The following is a 17,825-nucleotide window of genomic DNA, read 5'->3' on the forward strand; positions in this document are numbered from 1 at the left end:
ATTTTTGTTCAGTGTAGAAATACTTTACATGCTGTCCAAGAGTCATGGAATATATAATCACATAGTGGTTTTTGTTATCCATGTCAATGGATAACTATGCCATAACGAAACACTGTTAGGGTAGGCTATAAGCTATGAGGAAAATATACCACTTTTGTACGAGTTTAAGACAAACTGAAATTATTTATGTAAATTATAGGGTAAAACTACCCCACGTCCTCAGTGTGCTCTCTCATGTGTCAGTCAGTTCCTGTCCATACGGCTATAGTCCTGGATAGCAAACCCACTCTCTAGTTGCTGCAGTCCCCTTTCGGTCTGCTGTAGTTGAGTAGCCTAACTACAAGGACATTAGCGGACGCACGGAACGCAGCACAGTCGAACACGAGTGGATTACAACGGCATGGTTTTTTATAGGGGCAGTCAGTCGATCGTGTAACCAGAGGAAGAAATCACAAAGATTTAGACATTGCCCAAATTTATTGAAACGTTACGCCAGGTAGCGGTAACTCAATAGTGAATCGTGCAATAAAAAGGTCGGCGGGAATGGCTTCATCTCCTTGCGGCAGTGGGAACTTTGATTCCGGACTGGAAATCAAAACTCGGTCTGTGGAACAAACACTTGTCCCATTGGTCTCGCAGGTGAGTTTTGCGCGAGAACGAGCTACTCCAAACTTTGTTGTTAATAATATAAAAGGACGATTTGTTATGTTTAATTTACCAGGCTACGCTATGTCGATTGAAGGAGAGATTGCATTGCTCTCCAGTTGTCGGTTTTAAAACCAGCCTATTCAGACATGGAAGTTTGATAGAGCCGGTTGAATTAGCCTATATTGATACAACTGCGTTTTATGTTTTTGAAATGGTTTGAAATCTGATAGCAAAATATTAAACTCAAGCCGTAAAGTGTTGCAGTTAAACAGTTCAAATGTGTCTAAGTCCTTAGCTGTCAAAAGTTTCAAAACTGATTTCGTTGCATGGGGACCAACTACGGAAAGAATGTGTGGACACAAGGAAGTTTCAAAATGTTTCCTCTTTTTGGAAGGCTACCATGTATCGCTTGCCCTGAATGGTGTTTTTGAAACGGCTTCACTTAAGTTAGGCCTATATTTGATTACAGTGTAGTTAGCCTTCGTTGCAGTTAGATGTAGTTTATCAAATGGTCTGTGAACATTTCCCCCTGCATATCCTAACTTTTCTAATTAATGCACAGGAGGACTGACCCAAACATCTAAAAAGTTACAATTATTCTCTGAACTAAAAATGTTACTTTTCTCCACCCATTGGAACAATGCTAGGGGACCGATGCACATGTAGGATTGTAGAGAAAGTTACTCTGAATATCATGGAAATAGTTTTTCCCAGTGAGCTGACTTCCAGAACCGTGTTGACCCCACCCACTAATTACTATTAGGCTAATTTGACACATGTTTTGTGCTTCTACACCTGCATTGCTTGCTGTTTGGGGTTTTAGGCTGGGTTTCTGTACAGCACTTTGAGATATCAGCTGATGTACGAAGGGCTATATAAATAAATTTGATTTGATTTTGGTTTTCAAGCAACATCTCTAATTTTTTGCCATACCTACCATTCTCTAAAGTCTCAGATAATGCAGTGTTCATCAGGTAAACAAAAAGCACCTGCTCTTCTGCAGGTAAAAAGCATAAGGTCTAGGGCTGCTCAGCCGGTTCTTAGGCTATTGTAGTTCTCTAGAGAAAGCTATAAGCAAATTATGTCTACATTTCTCAGATCGCACAAAGAGTAATATCCCCATTTGAAGAATAGGATTTGTCCAGATCAGATCAATAACATAATCAGATTCTCTGAAATGGCTTGTTTCAATGTAAAACTAGCCTGTTATTCCCTGATGTGACCTTCGGGCTGATTTCCAATTCTAGCTAGTCACATGGTCAGCTTGCAATGGGGGGAATGAGAGAGGGAGAGATAAGAGATACCACCTCAACAGATCCATAGACAACCAAATCTCAATTGCACTCCACACTGCCCACACCCACCTACAGTTGAAGTTGGAAGTTTACATACACTTAAGTTGGAGTCATTAAAACTCGCTTTTCAACCACTTCACACATTTCTTGATAACAAACTATAGTTTTGGCAAGTCGGTTAGGACATCTACTTTGTGCATGACAAGTCATTTTTCCAACAATTGTTTACAGACAGATTATTTCACTTATAATTCACTGTATCACAATTCCAGTGGGTCAGAAGTTTACATGCACTAAGTTGACTGTCTTTAAACAGCTTGGAAAATTCCAGAAAATATCATGGCTTTAGAAGCTTCTGATAGGCTAATTGACATCATTTGAGTCAATTTGAGGTGTACCTGTGGATGTATTTCAAGGCCTACCTTCAAACGTAGTGCCTCTTTGCTTGACATCATGGGAAAATCAAAAGAAATCAGCCAAGACCTCAGAAAAAAAATTGTAGACCTCCACAAGTCTGGTTCATCCTTGGAAGCAATTTCCAAACGCCTGAAGGTACCATGTTCATTGGTACAAACAACAGTATGCAAGTATAAACACCATGGGACCACGCAGCCGTCATACCACTTAGGAAGGAGATGCGTCCTGTCTCCTAGAACATACTTTGGTGCGAAAAGTGTAAATCAATCTCAGAACAACAGCAAAAAACCCTGTGAAGATGCTGGAGGAAACAAGTATAAAAGTATTGGCCTGGGGGATAGGTTTATGACAGTCATAAATACCTCTTTTTCCCCCTTTGTCCTCTCTCTACCCTACTGAGGTTACATTTGCAAAACCTTTGGTTAACATAGAGATTCTGGGAACATCAGTAGATGGGGGGGGGGTGACATATGTTATGGTAATCTGAACAATTGAACATATGCGGTGGTACTAAATGAATATGATGTCAGTTCGGTTGTCATCTGAGACATTCTCATCAATGATAAGATGACAAACTCTACAGTGGAAAGTCTACACATCAGAGTTATCTGATTCACATGGAATTGTTGTTCAATTTAAATGTTTGAATATGAATTTATTCGTGAGGGAATGAAATGTGATTTTAGATTCTAAAATGTGAGAATTGGGTTTTCATAAGATAGGGCTCTGCTCAATCAATGGCCCACCCCTGTGAAGGGACATGGGCTATAAAACTTTTCAAACACGCCCTCTTCTCCCTTCCTATATAAACCCTTAACGACAATATAACCTCATGTTCCGAGGATGTAGGACAACGGTCCTATGTCAGAATGGTTCAGATAATAACTACAGAATGAAGCCAACATCAGTGTGAGCTTTGGTTGCGAATGGTATGAACTTTGAACTCTTATTCACTACAGAAGTGTTACCTCCTAGCCGTTAAGTTAGCAACAGCAGATGCAAACGTGGGCTAGGAAAAAACAGACGGAGTATCCCATCTACCACACAATGACGTTACTACAACGTATTCAATTTACCACCAGAGACATTCTACAAAGGACTCGGTTGGGCAACACGGCCTTCCATCTACCACCAACCTACCGAAGCGCAGCTCAGAGTAAATATTTATTGCATTTTCCTTTTCCAAATGGGCGGTAATTTAGAATGCATCAGATACGGTATTTACGATAGCACAGCTTCTCCCTGTGTGCCTCAGTTTTCCTGCTCTTTCACTCAAACCCAGCCCCTTTCCTTTGTGTAATAAGCTGTCATATCTGTTACGCCCGCTAGGGACGTTTTCCTTCTATGGCGTAATTTGTAATCAAGGTATGATTCTTTCTGTGCATATGTAATTCTGTGTGATTAGTTAGGTATTTAGTAAATAAATAATTAAACCCAATTTTGTATTGCTGATTCAAATTGTTAGCCAGGGTTCGTGCAGATACCCAAGAATTTACAACTTTCAGATGAGACTGAATTAAGTTGACTGCTATTGACTGCTATTGATGTAAAATATTACTAGGTCTTTAAGAGTTCTTTAAGAGTTTATTTGGAAGATAACAGCTCTATAAATATTATTTCGTGGTGCCCCGACTTTCTAGTTAATTACATTTACATGATATTACATCAGGTAATATTAATTACAGAGAGGTTTTAATCCGGCATAGCCAAAGACACAACATTATTGGTGCCCCCTGATAGGAATCTAAAATAGAATGAGGCTTTCATTTTGATTCAGCCTGTATAAAATTGAAAAACAGATTACATAATATACCAAGTTTATTACACATTTTTGGAGTGGTAGACAAGCATTATTGGGTGTGTTTGTGCTGAGGATTCCCCGTCTCCGTGTTGTTTACTGACGTAGTCAGTGGGTATCGTAAGCTAATACATTTCTGTATGAGAAAGCTAATTATAGAAATCTGAGAAATAGAGCATTTGGCCAAACGCAGGGCTATTTCTGCCTAGCGCGTTTCAGACGCAGGTAGGCTCGGTCATAATTAATTTCCCGAGCAAGGACAAAGAGCCAGCCGTTTGAAATTCAGGAGAGATACGCTTGACCAGCGATATATATCTCTGTGTCTCTCACGAGTAGACCAAGGCGCATTTCGTTGTTGCCGCGTGTTCCGGTTAAAACATAGTAAAAATAAAAAAACGCCGAAAAGGGCTTGAACATAATACGTTCTAAGTTAAACCTTTCTCTTGCCAAGGGAATCCTATGTGCTGCATTATCAGTCACAAAGGAGGGTTTAGCTTGCATGCTAAAGCTAACAAGGGGAAAATAGCAATTTTATTTTCTTGTGCTACGTTGAAATTGCTCCGCCTTGCGGAATGGAAGTCCCGGCCCGGCTAGTTCCATTTGATTTCAACGTGTGACATCATTGACCGCTGATGTGCCCTAGTATATTCTTTCATGAAGAATTATTCAGGTCACACAAGTCATTACTTATGATATCCAGACGGATATCAATGTCTTATCCAATTGAACTAATAAGTGTAAATAAGACATTGTAAACTTTTTCCAAACTAACCTAGATGAAGCAACTTCTCAGGTTAATTAAAGTTTAATTCCCAAATAGCCTATACAGGTCTGATTTATCATTAAATTGATCAATCAGTAAAATGTGTTTTTTGAAAAACCATTCAGTAATCCAGTACTGACAAAAGCCCCGCCCCAGCGGGAATCCCATGTGGTTTCGGCCTTAGGGAGAAGTGCCACAGTGTTGAATGTTCCCAACATTTGATCTACTGTTTACACTTATGATATCCAATCAATGGAGATTGTACTGATTATCGTCTCATTCAATTTCATAAGTTAAATTGTTGAACATCACTTAATGTTCTTCCAATCAAATGAGACACTTTTAAACTTCTCATATTAACCTAGATGAAGCAACTTCTCAGGTTAATTAAAGTTGAATACCCAGATAGGATTAATCATTGGCATTGATTCATTAATTCAATTTGCTTTTGCAAACTTGTCTTTGCAGCTTCCAATGAATTCCAAACCCATACTAAAAAAAAAAAGGATAATTTTTCCTCTAAATGTTTCTAATAATGTGCAAGCTATCAAAGGAGGTGGTCACCACTCCTCTGCTAATTAGTGAACCTCCACCCATAAAAGGATTGATCTCTAACCTCAGCAGCGATACCAACCCTAATTATGCCATTAGAGAAAAAACATCCGAAATTGCGAACCCTCTCCAAAATCAACCATCAAACACAAGCTTTGTGATGGTTCTCCCCACTGATGTTTCGCCATAAAAATGTGGTATCGGTCCAATACCACAGTGCACAGCTGAAGCACGTGCCAGACATGGCTAACATGAGGGGACAGGTGGAGAGAACTGAGCAACTATTGACAAAAGCAGGAAATGAAAACATTCTGCTAGTCGAGGAACTGCGTATTGAAATCTGAACCATTAAAAGTAATTGCAAATACTTAAGACGATGAACGAGCAGAAACTCTTCAACAAAATCGTCGTCTCCAGGAACAACTCGATTTAGCCAAAACTAAATACGATGTTGTCCACTCCAAACTAGATAACTCAACAGATTTATCTACAAACAGGAGCGCGCAATTTGATAACATGCAGGCAGTTTTGTTGAACGTTACTCAGAGTAACACGGTTCTACTCAAAATTCTGCAGACCAAAGAAAATCAATTGATGAACACAATGGCTAAGTTGGATGACAAATCAGCAGAACTCATTGAAGTTGCTGACCAAATGAATGATGACAGAACTCTGGTGATGAAGATGGAAATCATGATTTCTAAGCAAGCGGAAGAAATCTCATCACTGAATCTCTCGCTTCGTACTCAAGACCTCTATCTGCAAACCATGACAGATAAGTTTGAGACCGAAAGGAGCAAGTGCGACACGTGTCCAAAATCAGTACTCTAAGCGCTCAAGTGGACTCTGCAATGCAGCAGAATACCACCCGTAGGTACCATCTGGAGGAAGTCCAGAATGGTCACGCTCTACAGCGTGACTATCCATCCAAGCAAACGGAGCCCTGTACTCAAAGTAGTGAAGCTGATAGGTTTCAGACATTGCCTCCATCATGTGTCCCTCAGTCTTCTCCTCTCGGCCATTCGGCACTGAGTAATATGGTGCCTCTTGGCCAACAAAGCCGAAGGGCTTCTCCGCTTAGCCCTTCGGCCCCACTTTCCCCACAGGATGAAGCCAACCCTCTCCGCCCGCTTGACGCGGAATACCTTGACAAACTCGTCAAGAATTTCCCCACCTTTGACCCCGTTCCAGGTCAGCCAAACGATACTGAGACGTTCCTAGCTGACATAGAGGACGTGTTGGATGGCTACCCAAACGCTACGGGTTCTGACAGGGTTTACCTGTTGAAGCGAACGTCGAATAGACACGTAACGAGGTTCATTCGTCTACAACAGCAACACGTGCTAAATGACTACGCTAAACTTGCCACAGCTTTGAAATTAGAATTCAGTGGTTCTGCGACTCGCAAACACGATAGCTCACTGGCTAACACGGTCAAACAAGCTCAGAACGAACACCCACAAGCTTACTATCATAGGCTTCGTTCAGCTTACTTTGGACTACTCACTGAAACAGGTATGGAAGACCTGTTACCGTTTAAACAAATGTTCTTGTCGAACCTGTATCCTACCTTCATTACCTACTTGGGCCATGCAGCCCACATTGGCTTGCCTACCTTACAACTCAGAGAGCTTACAAGCACAGCTTTTGAGGCATCAAAAGTTTGCAACGCTAAGAGCCCTGACTACTCTGTTTTGAAGTTTGACCAGGAGCACTCATTCCAGTTAGAGGGTGCGTTAACAGGTATTGGAGCGTTAAGAGATGACGCACAACAACAGTTTCTACAACGAAACCATGATTCCAATAACCTCCGCGGTCGAAATAACTAAAGTACGTCGCCATCAAAACGACTACCGCTACAATCGATCTGTTCACTATGTTCCTGCACCCAACCCACAGTGTCAGAGCACAAGTGTAACAAAGGGTTGAAGGAAGATCAAAACGTAGATCAATGTTCTCCAGAAGTTCCACTACGTGAAGCACTAAAGAGAAACATTTGAGAAAAGCGTAAAAGATAAGTCACAAGGACTAGACGGGGAATTACCAGACACCAGGTCCGCAGGAATTAACACCCATAGCAAGGAAGTTAAAGTTCAAATCTCTCCCACTCTCACTCAAGACCCTATCCAGGGCCCACTTGATCAAGAAACAAGCCCACGGGCTTTGTCTATAGACTCGGATACAAAGGTTGCGAAGAAGAAGGTCAAACACTTAGTTAAAGCCAAGCCCACTCAAAATCTGAAAAGTCGATCTGCTTCCATCTTGAACAGAACTGACACATCACGTCGTTGCGAACGACCAATCCACTAAACACGATTTGTCCACTAAACACGATTTGAAACGCCCATACCTGGAAACAGTCCTGGAGGACTGTGTAACTTGTCATGCACTAATTGATTCGGGTGTCACAATATTGATAAAATGACCAGTCAATCAATGGTTCTGCCTTTCTGAAGGAATGCTATAAGATTCAAGGACTTCTCTAGCTTAACTTTTTCATACCAACTCATTTCAAAAACTAGCAGGGTTATTGTTGTTAATGCACATTGCACAGCCACTGAACGTAATCATGTTTGTTTCAAGTTCTCTCCGGTTGTGAGGATGGATGATCGTGTGTGAGCGCACTATAATGACATTCACAATCTGTTTTTAGATGTAACAAAGCGTCTAGGACAAAATGTTTGTACAACAATCTCTTTAAAAAAAATGTTTCCTGTGGAACAATCCCCATAGCAACCATTTGCAACACAGAAATTCTCGGTTAAATGTTTTTTCCGTATGGATCAATGTTTGCTTGTTGATGATGATGCCATCGGGGATAATCATGCCGCTAGGCTGCCAGAGAGTGTAGTTGATACACTTGTTTCCCTGCAGTGAGAGGTTTCTGTTGTGTGGAGGACAGAAGTAGAAGGGGAGGTCCAGCTGTGTTGCATTGTCTCTCCTTTGGGAGTGGGGTTGTGAGGAGGGGGGATGATTATCTGTGAGGAAATGAAAGGCCAGTATCACTGAGAAATGTCCTGGGAAGGTTATTATGGGGTTCGTTCCACCCGGTCTGTAGGTTGTGACGTTGAACTTCTCACAGCCTCTGTTCTGTTATCAGCTCCACTCCCACCAGCATGTGATCAGAGGGCTTGTTAGTAGCCGGGAGGGAGACGTACTCATGGGCCTACTCACGACTGCACACGACTATAACCACAGAATAAAATAGAACACTTTTATACATTCTCAGAACGAAATAATATAGAACACTGCTGTATTGTATCTCTATGGCTACAATGATGTATCTCTATGGTCCTGCATCATGCATGCACACACACACGGCTACGACAACCTGGCTGTCTGTCTGCATCCTCCGTCACTGTGGCACCTCTCAGGACCAGGTCAAAACTAAGACCCTTTTATTTGTCTTTCAACAGTTCTCTGGGTAAATCTAGCTTTTCTGCTTCCTTTTCACATCCGATTACTGTTTTGAAGCCATGATTAGTCAAATAATAGTTCTGGTCTTTGGCTATATATTTGAGGTGTTGGTTTTGGTTTAACAAAAGTTCCTGTGATACAGTATAGACATAACATGGTGGTGTTTGTGTTAACTGGATGTATGGGTGGTGGTGGTGGTATGAGTCTTGTGGGAAGAAAGGAAAAAAATTACACAAAATTACAAATTACACCTGAGTCTTTGATCTCATCTGGGAACATTTTAAAGGCCTCAGGCATTTCCATGGAAAAGGACCCATTAGCACTGACATGGGAAGTTCATAGGAGCATATGAAATTGGGTGTCAGATGAAAGCTAATAGTCTGTATTTGTGGGAAATTAAGGCATAGATCCATGTTCCATCTTAAAAATGAGGCATAAGTAAAGGCTTTGTGATTTCTGGATAAACAGATGGAAAAGGGGTCTTTAGAAAACATCTACCCAGAAAAAGTCTTAAAAGGTATCAGAAAATACATCAAACACTAATGTTGATGTAATGACCCCTGCCAACTAATATCAATACTTATATTTAATTTTGGAGTTCAATAAGTTCTATAAGTTCAAGAAATATTGCTTTGTGCTTTGTAATTCCGTGAGCAAAAACCCACATTTTCTAATTACCCTCCCTGATGAGGACTATGTAGGCTATTTGGTGCATGCAGTTAAGTCCTAAAGTTCAGATTTATGCAGTAATAGCAGAAGAAAAACCTCACTGTAGCCGATATAAATTGCACAATAATTCTACATTTTGTTGAGGTGTTGTTTCTCTTTATTCCACCCGCCCTTCAGCCACACAATATTTAATGACCCTAAACCTGTCCGCCTTGCGTCAACCCGCACATCACTAACACAAGCACTTTCCACACACGTACATATGGATTTTGTACTGTAGATATGTGATAGTATATTAGTGGCCTGAGGGGACACCCTAAATGTGTTCTTTAAAACAATATATTTTATTTAACATTTAACAAGGCAAGTCAGTTAATAACAAATATTTATTTACAATGAAATGTCATGTAATATGTTTCTATTGTATATAACTGCCTTAATATTGCTGGACCCCAGGAAGAGTAGCTGCTGCCTTGTCAGGAACTCATAAACCCCAGGAAGAGTAGCTGCTGCCTTGGCAGGAACTAATAAATCCCAGGAAGAGTAGCTGCTGCCTTGGCAGGAACGAATGGAGATCCATAATAAACCCCAGGAAGAGTAGCTGCTGCCTTGTCAGGAACTAATAAACCCCAGGAAGAGTAGCTGCTGCCTTGTCAGGAACTAACAGGGATCCATAATAAACCCCAGGAAGAGTAGCTGCTGCCTTGTCAGGAACAAATGGAGATCCATAATAAACCCCAGGAAGAGTAGCTGCTGCCTTGTCAGGAACGAATGGAGATCCATAATAAACCCCAGGAAGAGTAGCTGGTGCCTTGTCAGGAACTAATAAACCCCAGGAAGAGTAGCTGCTGCCTTGTCAGGAACGAATGGAGATCCATAATAAACCCCAGGAAGAGTAGCTGCTGCCTTGTCAGAAACGAATAGAGATCCATAATAAACCCCAGGAAGAGTAGCTGCTGCCTTGTCAGGAACGAAGGGAGATCCATAATAAACCCCAGGAAGAGTAGCTGCTGCCTTGTGAGGAACGAATGGAGATCCATAATAAATACAAAATAGGGTCAAAAGGTTTGAGAAGAAATTGAGCTTTTCTTTTGTTTATTTATGATCTGGAATAACATTTAAGATGTATTACCTAAACAAAACCTCAGTGTCAGCCTTCAGTGATTTCAGTATTTTTTTTTTACACTTTTAAATGTTTTATTATCACATACACCGGATAGGTGCAGTGAAATGTGTGCTCATCGACAGATTTTTCACTTTGCAATATTGGGTATTTGAACCAGCGACCTTTCGGTAACTACCCCAACGCTTTTACCACTTTTTTAAAATCTACTTTGTCAAATAACTCTTCTAACATCTCAGAATAAAGAGGTAAAATGCTACAGAGCTGCATTGTCACAAAAAACCTGTTTGGAAAAATTCTCCATCTTTTCATTTAATTCATCTCTGGTACCCGCATGCTCCAGTCCAGACCATCTATCCCGTAATGTTTCACGTGAAAATGGAAATTGTGAGTTTTATGGTGGCATTAACCACCCTGTGCAGTAATGTACTAACCTAGAATCCAGATGAATATGCTCTGTTTAACCAGCATATCAGTTATGCTAGTAATGTCCCCATCCCAGCAGTGGACTGACACACAGGTGATGCAGTAGACAGACAGCAGAGGCATCAACCTATAGAGAACTTAACAGATTTGCTTCTTCTAGCTATGACTGTAATAAAGATGAATGACTCCATGGCTTTAAGGCAAACTACAAACAATTACCATATGATACACCTCCTTAGAGACAAAGGTGTGTGTGTGTGTGGTCGTGCGCGCTTGTGTATGGTAATCGGTTCCCTCATCATGACGTTTGTTTAGCTTTAGTGAAACAAATGTGGTTAATACAATATCTGATCAATTATTTCACAGTTGACTTCAGGCTGGCTATGTGAGTTCAGGCCTTCATCTGTTGGTTGGTTCTCTCATAATAGGCTTCTGTGTGAGGCTGAAGCCAGAGAGCTTTTTTCTCTGCAATTTCCTCCCCTCCCACCCAGTTGCTATAACCACAGTCCCCTCTCTCCTCCCTCGATCACTCTTCCCTCTCTTCCCACTCTGGCTATTAAGGGATTCATTACCACTCCCAGATGTTCATCAGTTGACTTCTTGGGCACTGCATCTGTGTGCAAGATGTGTCACTGGTTCGATTTCAGGCTGTATCACATCTGGCCGTGATTGGGAGTCCCGTAGGGAGGCGCACAATTGGTCCAGCGTCGTCCGGGTTTGGCCGGGGTAGGCCATCATTGTAAATAAGAATTTGTTCTTAACTGACTTGCCTAGTAAAATAAAGGTAAAATAAGTATTAAGATGTAATAATATACTGCATGATGAGAGTCCAGTGCCTCTCCAGGAATGGTGTTGTGGAGGGCAGCCCATCCATGCTGTGTGTGTGGGGTGCCATTTTACCCCCCTCCTCCTCATTGGTTTTAGTTTAGTCATTAGCCAGAAGGGATCTCTCACCTGAGATAATGGGGAGGTAAGTGGAGTTTCTCTCATCTGTCGGCCAGTGACTGGTGGCTGATAGCCAGACTCATTATCTGTAGTGGAGCTAACTGCCTGCCTGCTGCCTCAGACCAACCTGGGAGAGGAGACCCCAGCCTGTGGGCCTGGGTAGGAAGTGCTGACCTAGGATCAGTTTTCCCTTTTTAAATCATCATTTATACAATCATATGGACAGGGAGAACCTGATCAGCACTCCTACTCTTGAGTCTCTTAAGATGCATTTTGGGGGTCTGACTTGAGGGGAGGTCCCCTGTCCCTCCCAGGTCTGACCAGGGCTGCTCTGCTCTGGCTTCCTTCACCAGGATCAGGTCTTGGCCCGCTTCCAGCAGGCCGTGTTTATGCCATGACATGATATCTGTCAGCGTGCTAGGGGCAGGAAGTGATCTCTATCACTGGTGGTGGTGTTGTTTTGGGTTGATCCCCCTATCTCACTGTAACTGACCACCCCCAGCTTTAGACCCAGCATAGGGAAGAAAGAGGAGCCCTTTTATTTGGAAAGAGAATACAAAACATCCACTGTCTGTCACTGATGTTGCTTCTGCTCTCTGGGCTTTGGTTAACTACAGTATTGAGTAGCAGCGTGTTGCAGTTCTGTCTCTGTCTCGGTCTCTGTCTCGGTCTCTCTGTCTCTCATGATAAGACGGTTCACTCCATGCAAGCTGATTATTCATTTGTGTTGGCCTACCACACTATTGTTTGGTGGTTGTGTTGGAGTCAGACATGCAGATAGTCAGTGCTATGCAGCAGTTGCTCCCAGTATGGAATGTAAAGGGCTTGTGACAAATACCCACCGCTTACAGTAATTACACAAACACACACACACTGCCAGCCTGTGAAGTGTAGAGAGGAATAAACTATCAGTTCTGCTGCCTGGACAACAGCAAACAAACAGCCAGCGATGGACGGCATGTATCAGTGTCATATTACTCTTCTATAATGGGCCCATTCATCTCCGTCTTAGCTGACTGGGCCACAGAGTCAATCACATCAGACTATTAATTCTATGTGTTAATTGCCTCCATGTGAGCAGCTTTGAAGCCCCCCCCTCGATAATGAGTTCTTTAAAGACCTGAAAGTTGTCATAACAGAACAGAGCCAGGACCCTTTTAAGAAGCAGGACAGTCATGACCTTTAAGAAGCAAGACAGTCATGACCTTTAAGAAGCAAGACAGTCATGACCTTTAAGAAGCAAGACAGTCATGACCTTTAAGAAGCAAGACAGTCATGACCTTTAAGAAGAAAGACAGTCATGACCTTTAAGAAGAAAGACAGTCATGACATTTAAGAAGCAAGACAGTCATGACCTTTAAGAAGCAAAACAGTCATGACCTTTAAGAAGCAAGACAGTCAGGACCGGAACATTTGCGATTTTTGGGGGGGCCAGGCCTTATAGGTGGAAACACTGGAGCTATGGTTGGAAACACTGGAGCTATGGTTGGAAACACTGGAGCTATGGTTGGAAACACTGGAGCTATGGTTGGAAACACTGGCGCTATGGTTGGAAACACTGTAGCTATGGTTGGAAATACTGTAGCTATGGTTGGAAACACTGTAGCTATGGTTGGAAACACTGTAGCTATGGTTGGAAACACTGTAGCTATGGTTGGAAACACTGTAGCTATGGTTGGAAACACTGGAGCTATGGTTGGAAACACTGGAGCTATGGTTGGAAACACTGGAGCTATGGTTGGAAACACTGGAGCTATGGTTGGAAACACTGGAGCTATGGTGGAAACACTGGAGATATGGTGGAAACACTGGAGATATGGTGGAAACATTGGAGCTATGGTGGAAACACTGGAGCTATGGTGGAAACACTGGAGCTATGGTGGAAACACTGGAGATATGGTGGAAACATTGGAGCTATGCCTGATACTGGAAATGCACCACAAAAGTGCAAAAAAAGTTGTTGCCTCCTAAGTTTTATGCCCCCATGTGTGTTACAGGTACATTCAAGGTTTACTGTGTTGAGTTTCCGCCCCAAAGTTTTCGAGATCTGATTTCCTCTGGCAGGTGTTCACTGCCCTCTGCCACCCCACCCAAGGTAGGAAATCACCCCTGGCTGAACCAGGTGTGGGATCTGCTGCGGGGGTTGCTTGTCAGGCTGAATGGCACCATAGGTATGGATGGGTCAAGAGACCGTCTCCATCCAGGCCGGTGGAGTTGGCAGCTGTTCCTGTGATTTGCAGGGTGCTGGTGAGTGTCACTTGATACCCGTGTGACGTCAGAACTCTTTGTTAGGGTGTTTTAGTTCTCTCTCCTGAGAACCCAGTGTCCCAGACTCACAGGTTCATGAATTATACAGGCTATTGAAAGCCCCCAGGCTACAGGTAACTGAGGTAAAAGCAACCTGTCATCTCCACAATGACCCAGCTCCTACTTCTACTCTCTGTGAGTCAAAGGTATAAACTGAGACGTGATAATACCCACCAATCTCTGCACTTTAAAGAACAGAGCTGGCCTGGAACAGTCTGTAAAGAAGTCCCAATTGACACCTTATTCCCTATAGGGGTGCACTATTTTTTTCCCCCAGAGACATGGGCCCTGGTCCAAAGTAGTACACTATATAGGGAATAGGGTGCCATTTGGGATACAACCGGCCACATTCAACACCCCTCTTACTGGGATTGAGTAGTCTACATTGAAACAATGAGATGCTGGGGGTATTCTGTGTGTGTGTGTGTGTGTGTAATATGCAGGTTTAATTGATTTTTTTATTTAACTAGGCAATTCCGTTAAGAACAAATTCTTATTTACAATGATGGGCTACCCCGGCCAAGTTCTCCCCTAACCCGGATGACGCAATCACCATGTCCGGTTGTGAAACAGCTTGGAATCGAACCAGGGTCTGTAGTGATGCCTCTAGCACTGAGATGCAGTGCCTTAGACCACTGCGCCACTCGTCATGAATCTTGTTCTGGAAGCAGCTAGCTGGCACAGCCACAGTCATAATATCATATTTTTAATTTGAAACCAAACCTTAACCATAACTACACTGCTAACCCTAATGCCTAACCATAAATACATTTTTATAATATGGACAATTAACTTTGCAGCTGGCCCATCTAGAGGAAATCACTTTGTTCTGCTTCAAGGACAAGACTTATCCCAATAAACGTCAACCTTTGTGCAATGTGGTTGTCATGTGGCCAGTCAGAAAAGGGTTTACTTTACACATACCTCATTTTAATAGGAAAGGGACAGATTTGTCATTTTGATAGATGAGAAGGTCCTCGCCAAACAAAAGATCAGCATTCAATGCTAATGAGTTTTCATTGGAAATTATTGTCGTATGACAGTAATGAGATTGATGAGTCTGGCATATTTGTTTGAGTTTTGGCTACACTCTGTCACTTTTAAAATAACTTTTCTCACTTTAATTTTAGATAACACCAAAACATTTATTTTCAAAAAGCGACCGACCTCCAAAGGTAAAAACCAGAGCTCACGTTAAAGCCAGCCGTCCAAAGAAGAGAAGGCACACCAATGTGAATCCTCCTTTGATTGTCCCAGTGTGTAGATTCTAGAACCTGGCATCAATGCTTCCTTCGTGCAGAGATGGGTTCAAAGAGCAGCTTCTCAGGGTAATTAGTTCCATCAATCATGTCCCTGGTCTGGACCACATGGATTAGCCCTCAGTGCCTATCCGTCAGCCAGATAAGCAGAGATGAGGCTAACGCTAAACATTAGCCTTGGGAATGGACTGTGCGTTATAGGGGATCCAAGTCTCTCTCTAGAATGTTTTTAAGGGCACTACTCCATCAAAATGGATAGCATATCCAGGTTGGTTGGAGGGTAAGACAAGATAACATTCTCAACCTTCCTGTACTCACTTTTTTTTTTAAACAGCAAAATAGGGGGGGGGGGGGAGCAAAGCAAGGAAGAAACCCAACAATCTCAGCAGTGACAATAAGGAAGTTCCATCGCTGTGTGAAAGTCTCCTATTAATGAGTGACCACTTCTATAAAAGGTCTGGTTCCAAGAGGAAAGATCACGTCCCTTATTGAAATGGCTTCATATGTAACGTAGTGTGAGTGATATACTGTGGTAGATAGAGAAGTTTAACTGGAACAATGTCTTTGAGTGTAGACTGGTTTGAATACATACACAGAATATGGGAATGCAGCCCGACTTCATAAATATGTGGTTGGTATTGGTTTCTGTACATATAGTGGATTTAGTGACAGGCTTGGGTTACAGATTGACTTCTGAATGCGGTGGCTTGAAGGAAATATGTGTACTTTAAAAAGTAAAGAACATGGTTGTTTGTCATGTAGTGAAAACAGGTGTGTGTGTGTGTGAAAGGACACATTCCTTTGTCCAGACAAAGGGCAAGGGGCCAGCATTCCACCCTCCACCGAAAGTGTGTGTGTGTGGTGACAGGAGGGGTGTCTCCAGTGAGGATACACATAGGCCTCTCCGGTCTGCATGAGATAGTGCAAACCCTACACCCCAGCCCGAGCAATCCGTTCTGCCGCCTCTGATCTCTTAGAGATCCTATGTGAAGGCAGATCCCGCATAGCCCAGTCCAGCTAAACTCTATCCTGCAGATTTGCTATTATGCCGGAAATGTCAAATGTAAATATACCCCCATTGGCTCGAACTTTATCAATGAATCATTCAACTAGCCCCAAGCTTCTGCTTTTTTATGTTTGGCATGATATCCTTTTTAAAAGTGATTTATTGAGGCAATCATTTACTTTGAATTTAAAAAAAAAATAAAAAAATTCAAATGTCTCTGACAACACCGCAGTCCTGGGGAAAAAACGCGAGGGATTTTTCTAGCCCTCAAGATAGAACATGTAGTCGTGTTGACTTTTTATCACATCTGACATCTTATCTTCCATCTATTAGTTTGAATTTGAGTGATTGTGACTCAGGCGAAAGCCCTGCCACAGCTCACTCCCTCACGAGCGTAAATCAGTTGACTGTCATGCCTACCCCTGGTGATAGTCGAGACTAACTCTTTCATGTGACATTTTAGCTTTTATTTGATTTCACCTCGATGGTGTCTCTCTCTCTCTGACCGAAAACAGTGTTTTCCCCTTTACTTTGCCTTCCATTCAGCAGTCACACAGATCCTTTTATTAGATTACTATCTGAATGAATGTAGGTTTTCACTGTAGCCGTGCAGCGTTCGGTGGAACACCTCGACTGAGGGCCGTGGTCATTAGCCCCTGTTAGCACTGTGGGAAGCTGTGAAGCTGTCACACAGCGAGTTAAGCCACTTTCACACTGTTCCCCAGCTCTATATTATTTGTTCATTATTTGTAATTACTGGTAATGAAGACTGAAGGAATTTCTGTGCCTGATGTGGGATTATCCTCCTGTCAGGGTTGTAATTACCAAGGCATTAGACATAGCTATGGGTGAAACAACATTAAGGCAAGGGGAGATATCACCAGAGGATAAGACCCCTTTAGGATCCCAGTGTGGTTTAGTAACCAACTGATTTGTCTTGTTTAGATGCAGAACATCTAGGCTAGTAAATCCTTTATGGAAGGTATTCTCCTGAACAGGACGGTTCCTCATACCAAGGCTGGGTTCCTGTCTTGCTAATGCTCCAGTGTGGTGATGTAAAGCAAAGACATGTATTGGTCCCAGGCGAAGTCAGCTAACTTACATCCACTACATCTGGTCACTGTGACCTAGCTCTTCTTCTGGGGCCTAATGTATCAAGTGTCATCAGAGTGCTGATCTAGGATCAGGTTCCCCTGTCCA

At 42.4% G+C, this 17,825-nt stretch overlaps 1 protein-coding gene across 1 annotated transcript in view; it reads left to right on the plus strand.

The window, feature by feature from the left end:
- Positions 1 to 272: 272 nt before the first annotated feature.
- LOC115128710 (alpha-catulin-like) overlaps positions 273 to 17,825 on the plus strand; it is a 111,207-nt gene continuing 93,654 nt past the window's right edge. The window contains exon 1 of the mRNA XM_065017995.1: positions 273 to 639. Within this exon, the coding sequence (XP_064874067.1) occupies positions 544 to 639 (96 nt within the window). The 5' untranslated portion in view covers positions 273 to 543. The remainder of the gene's footprint in view (positions 640 to 17,825) is intronic.

This window comes from Oncorhynchus nerka, linkage group LG4 (assembly GCF_034236695.1).
Source record: "Oncorhynchus nerka isolate Pitt River linkage group LG4, Oner_Uvic_2.0, whole genome shotgun sequence".
NCBI classification, from domain to species: Eukaryota; Metazoa; Chordata; class Actinopteri; order Salmoniformes; family Salmonidae; genus Oncorhynchus; species Oncorhynchus nerka.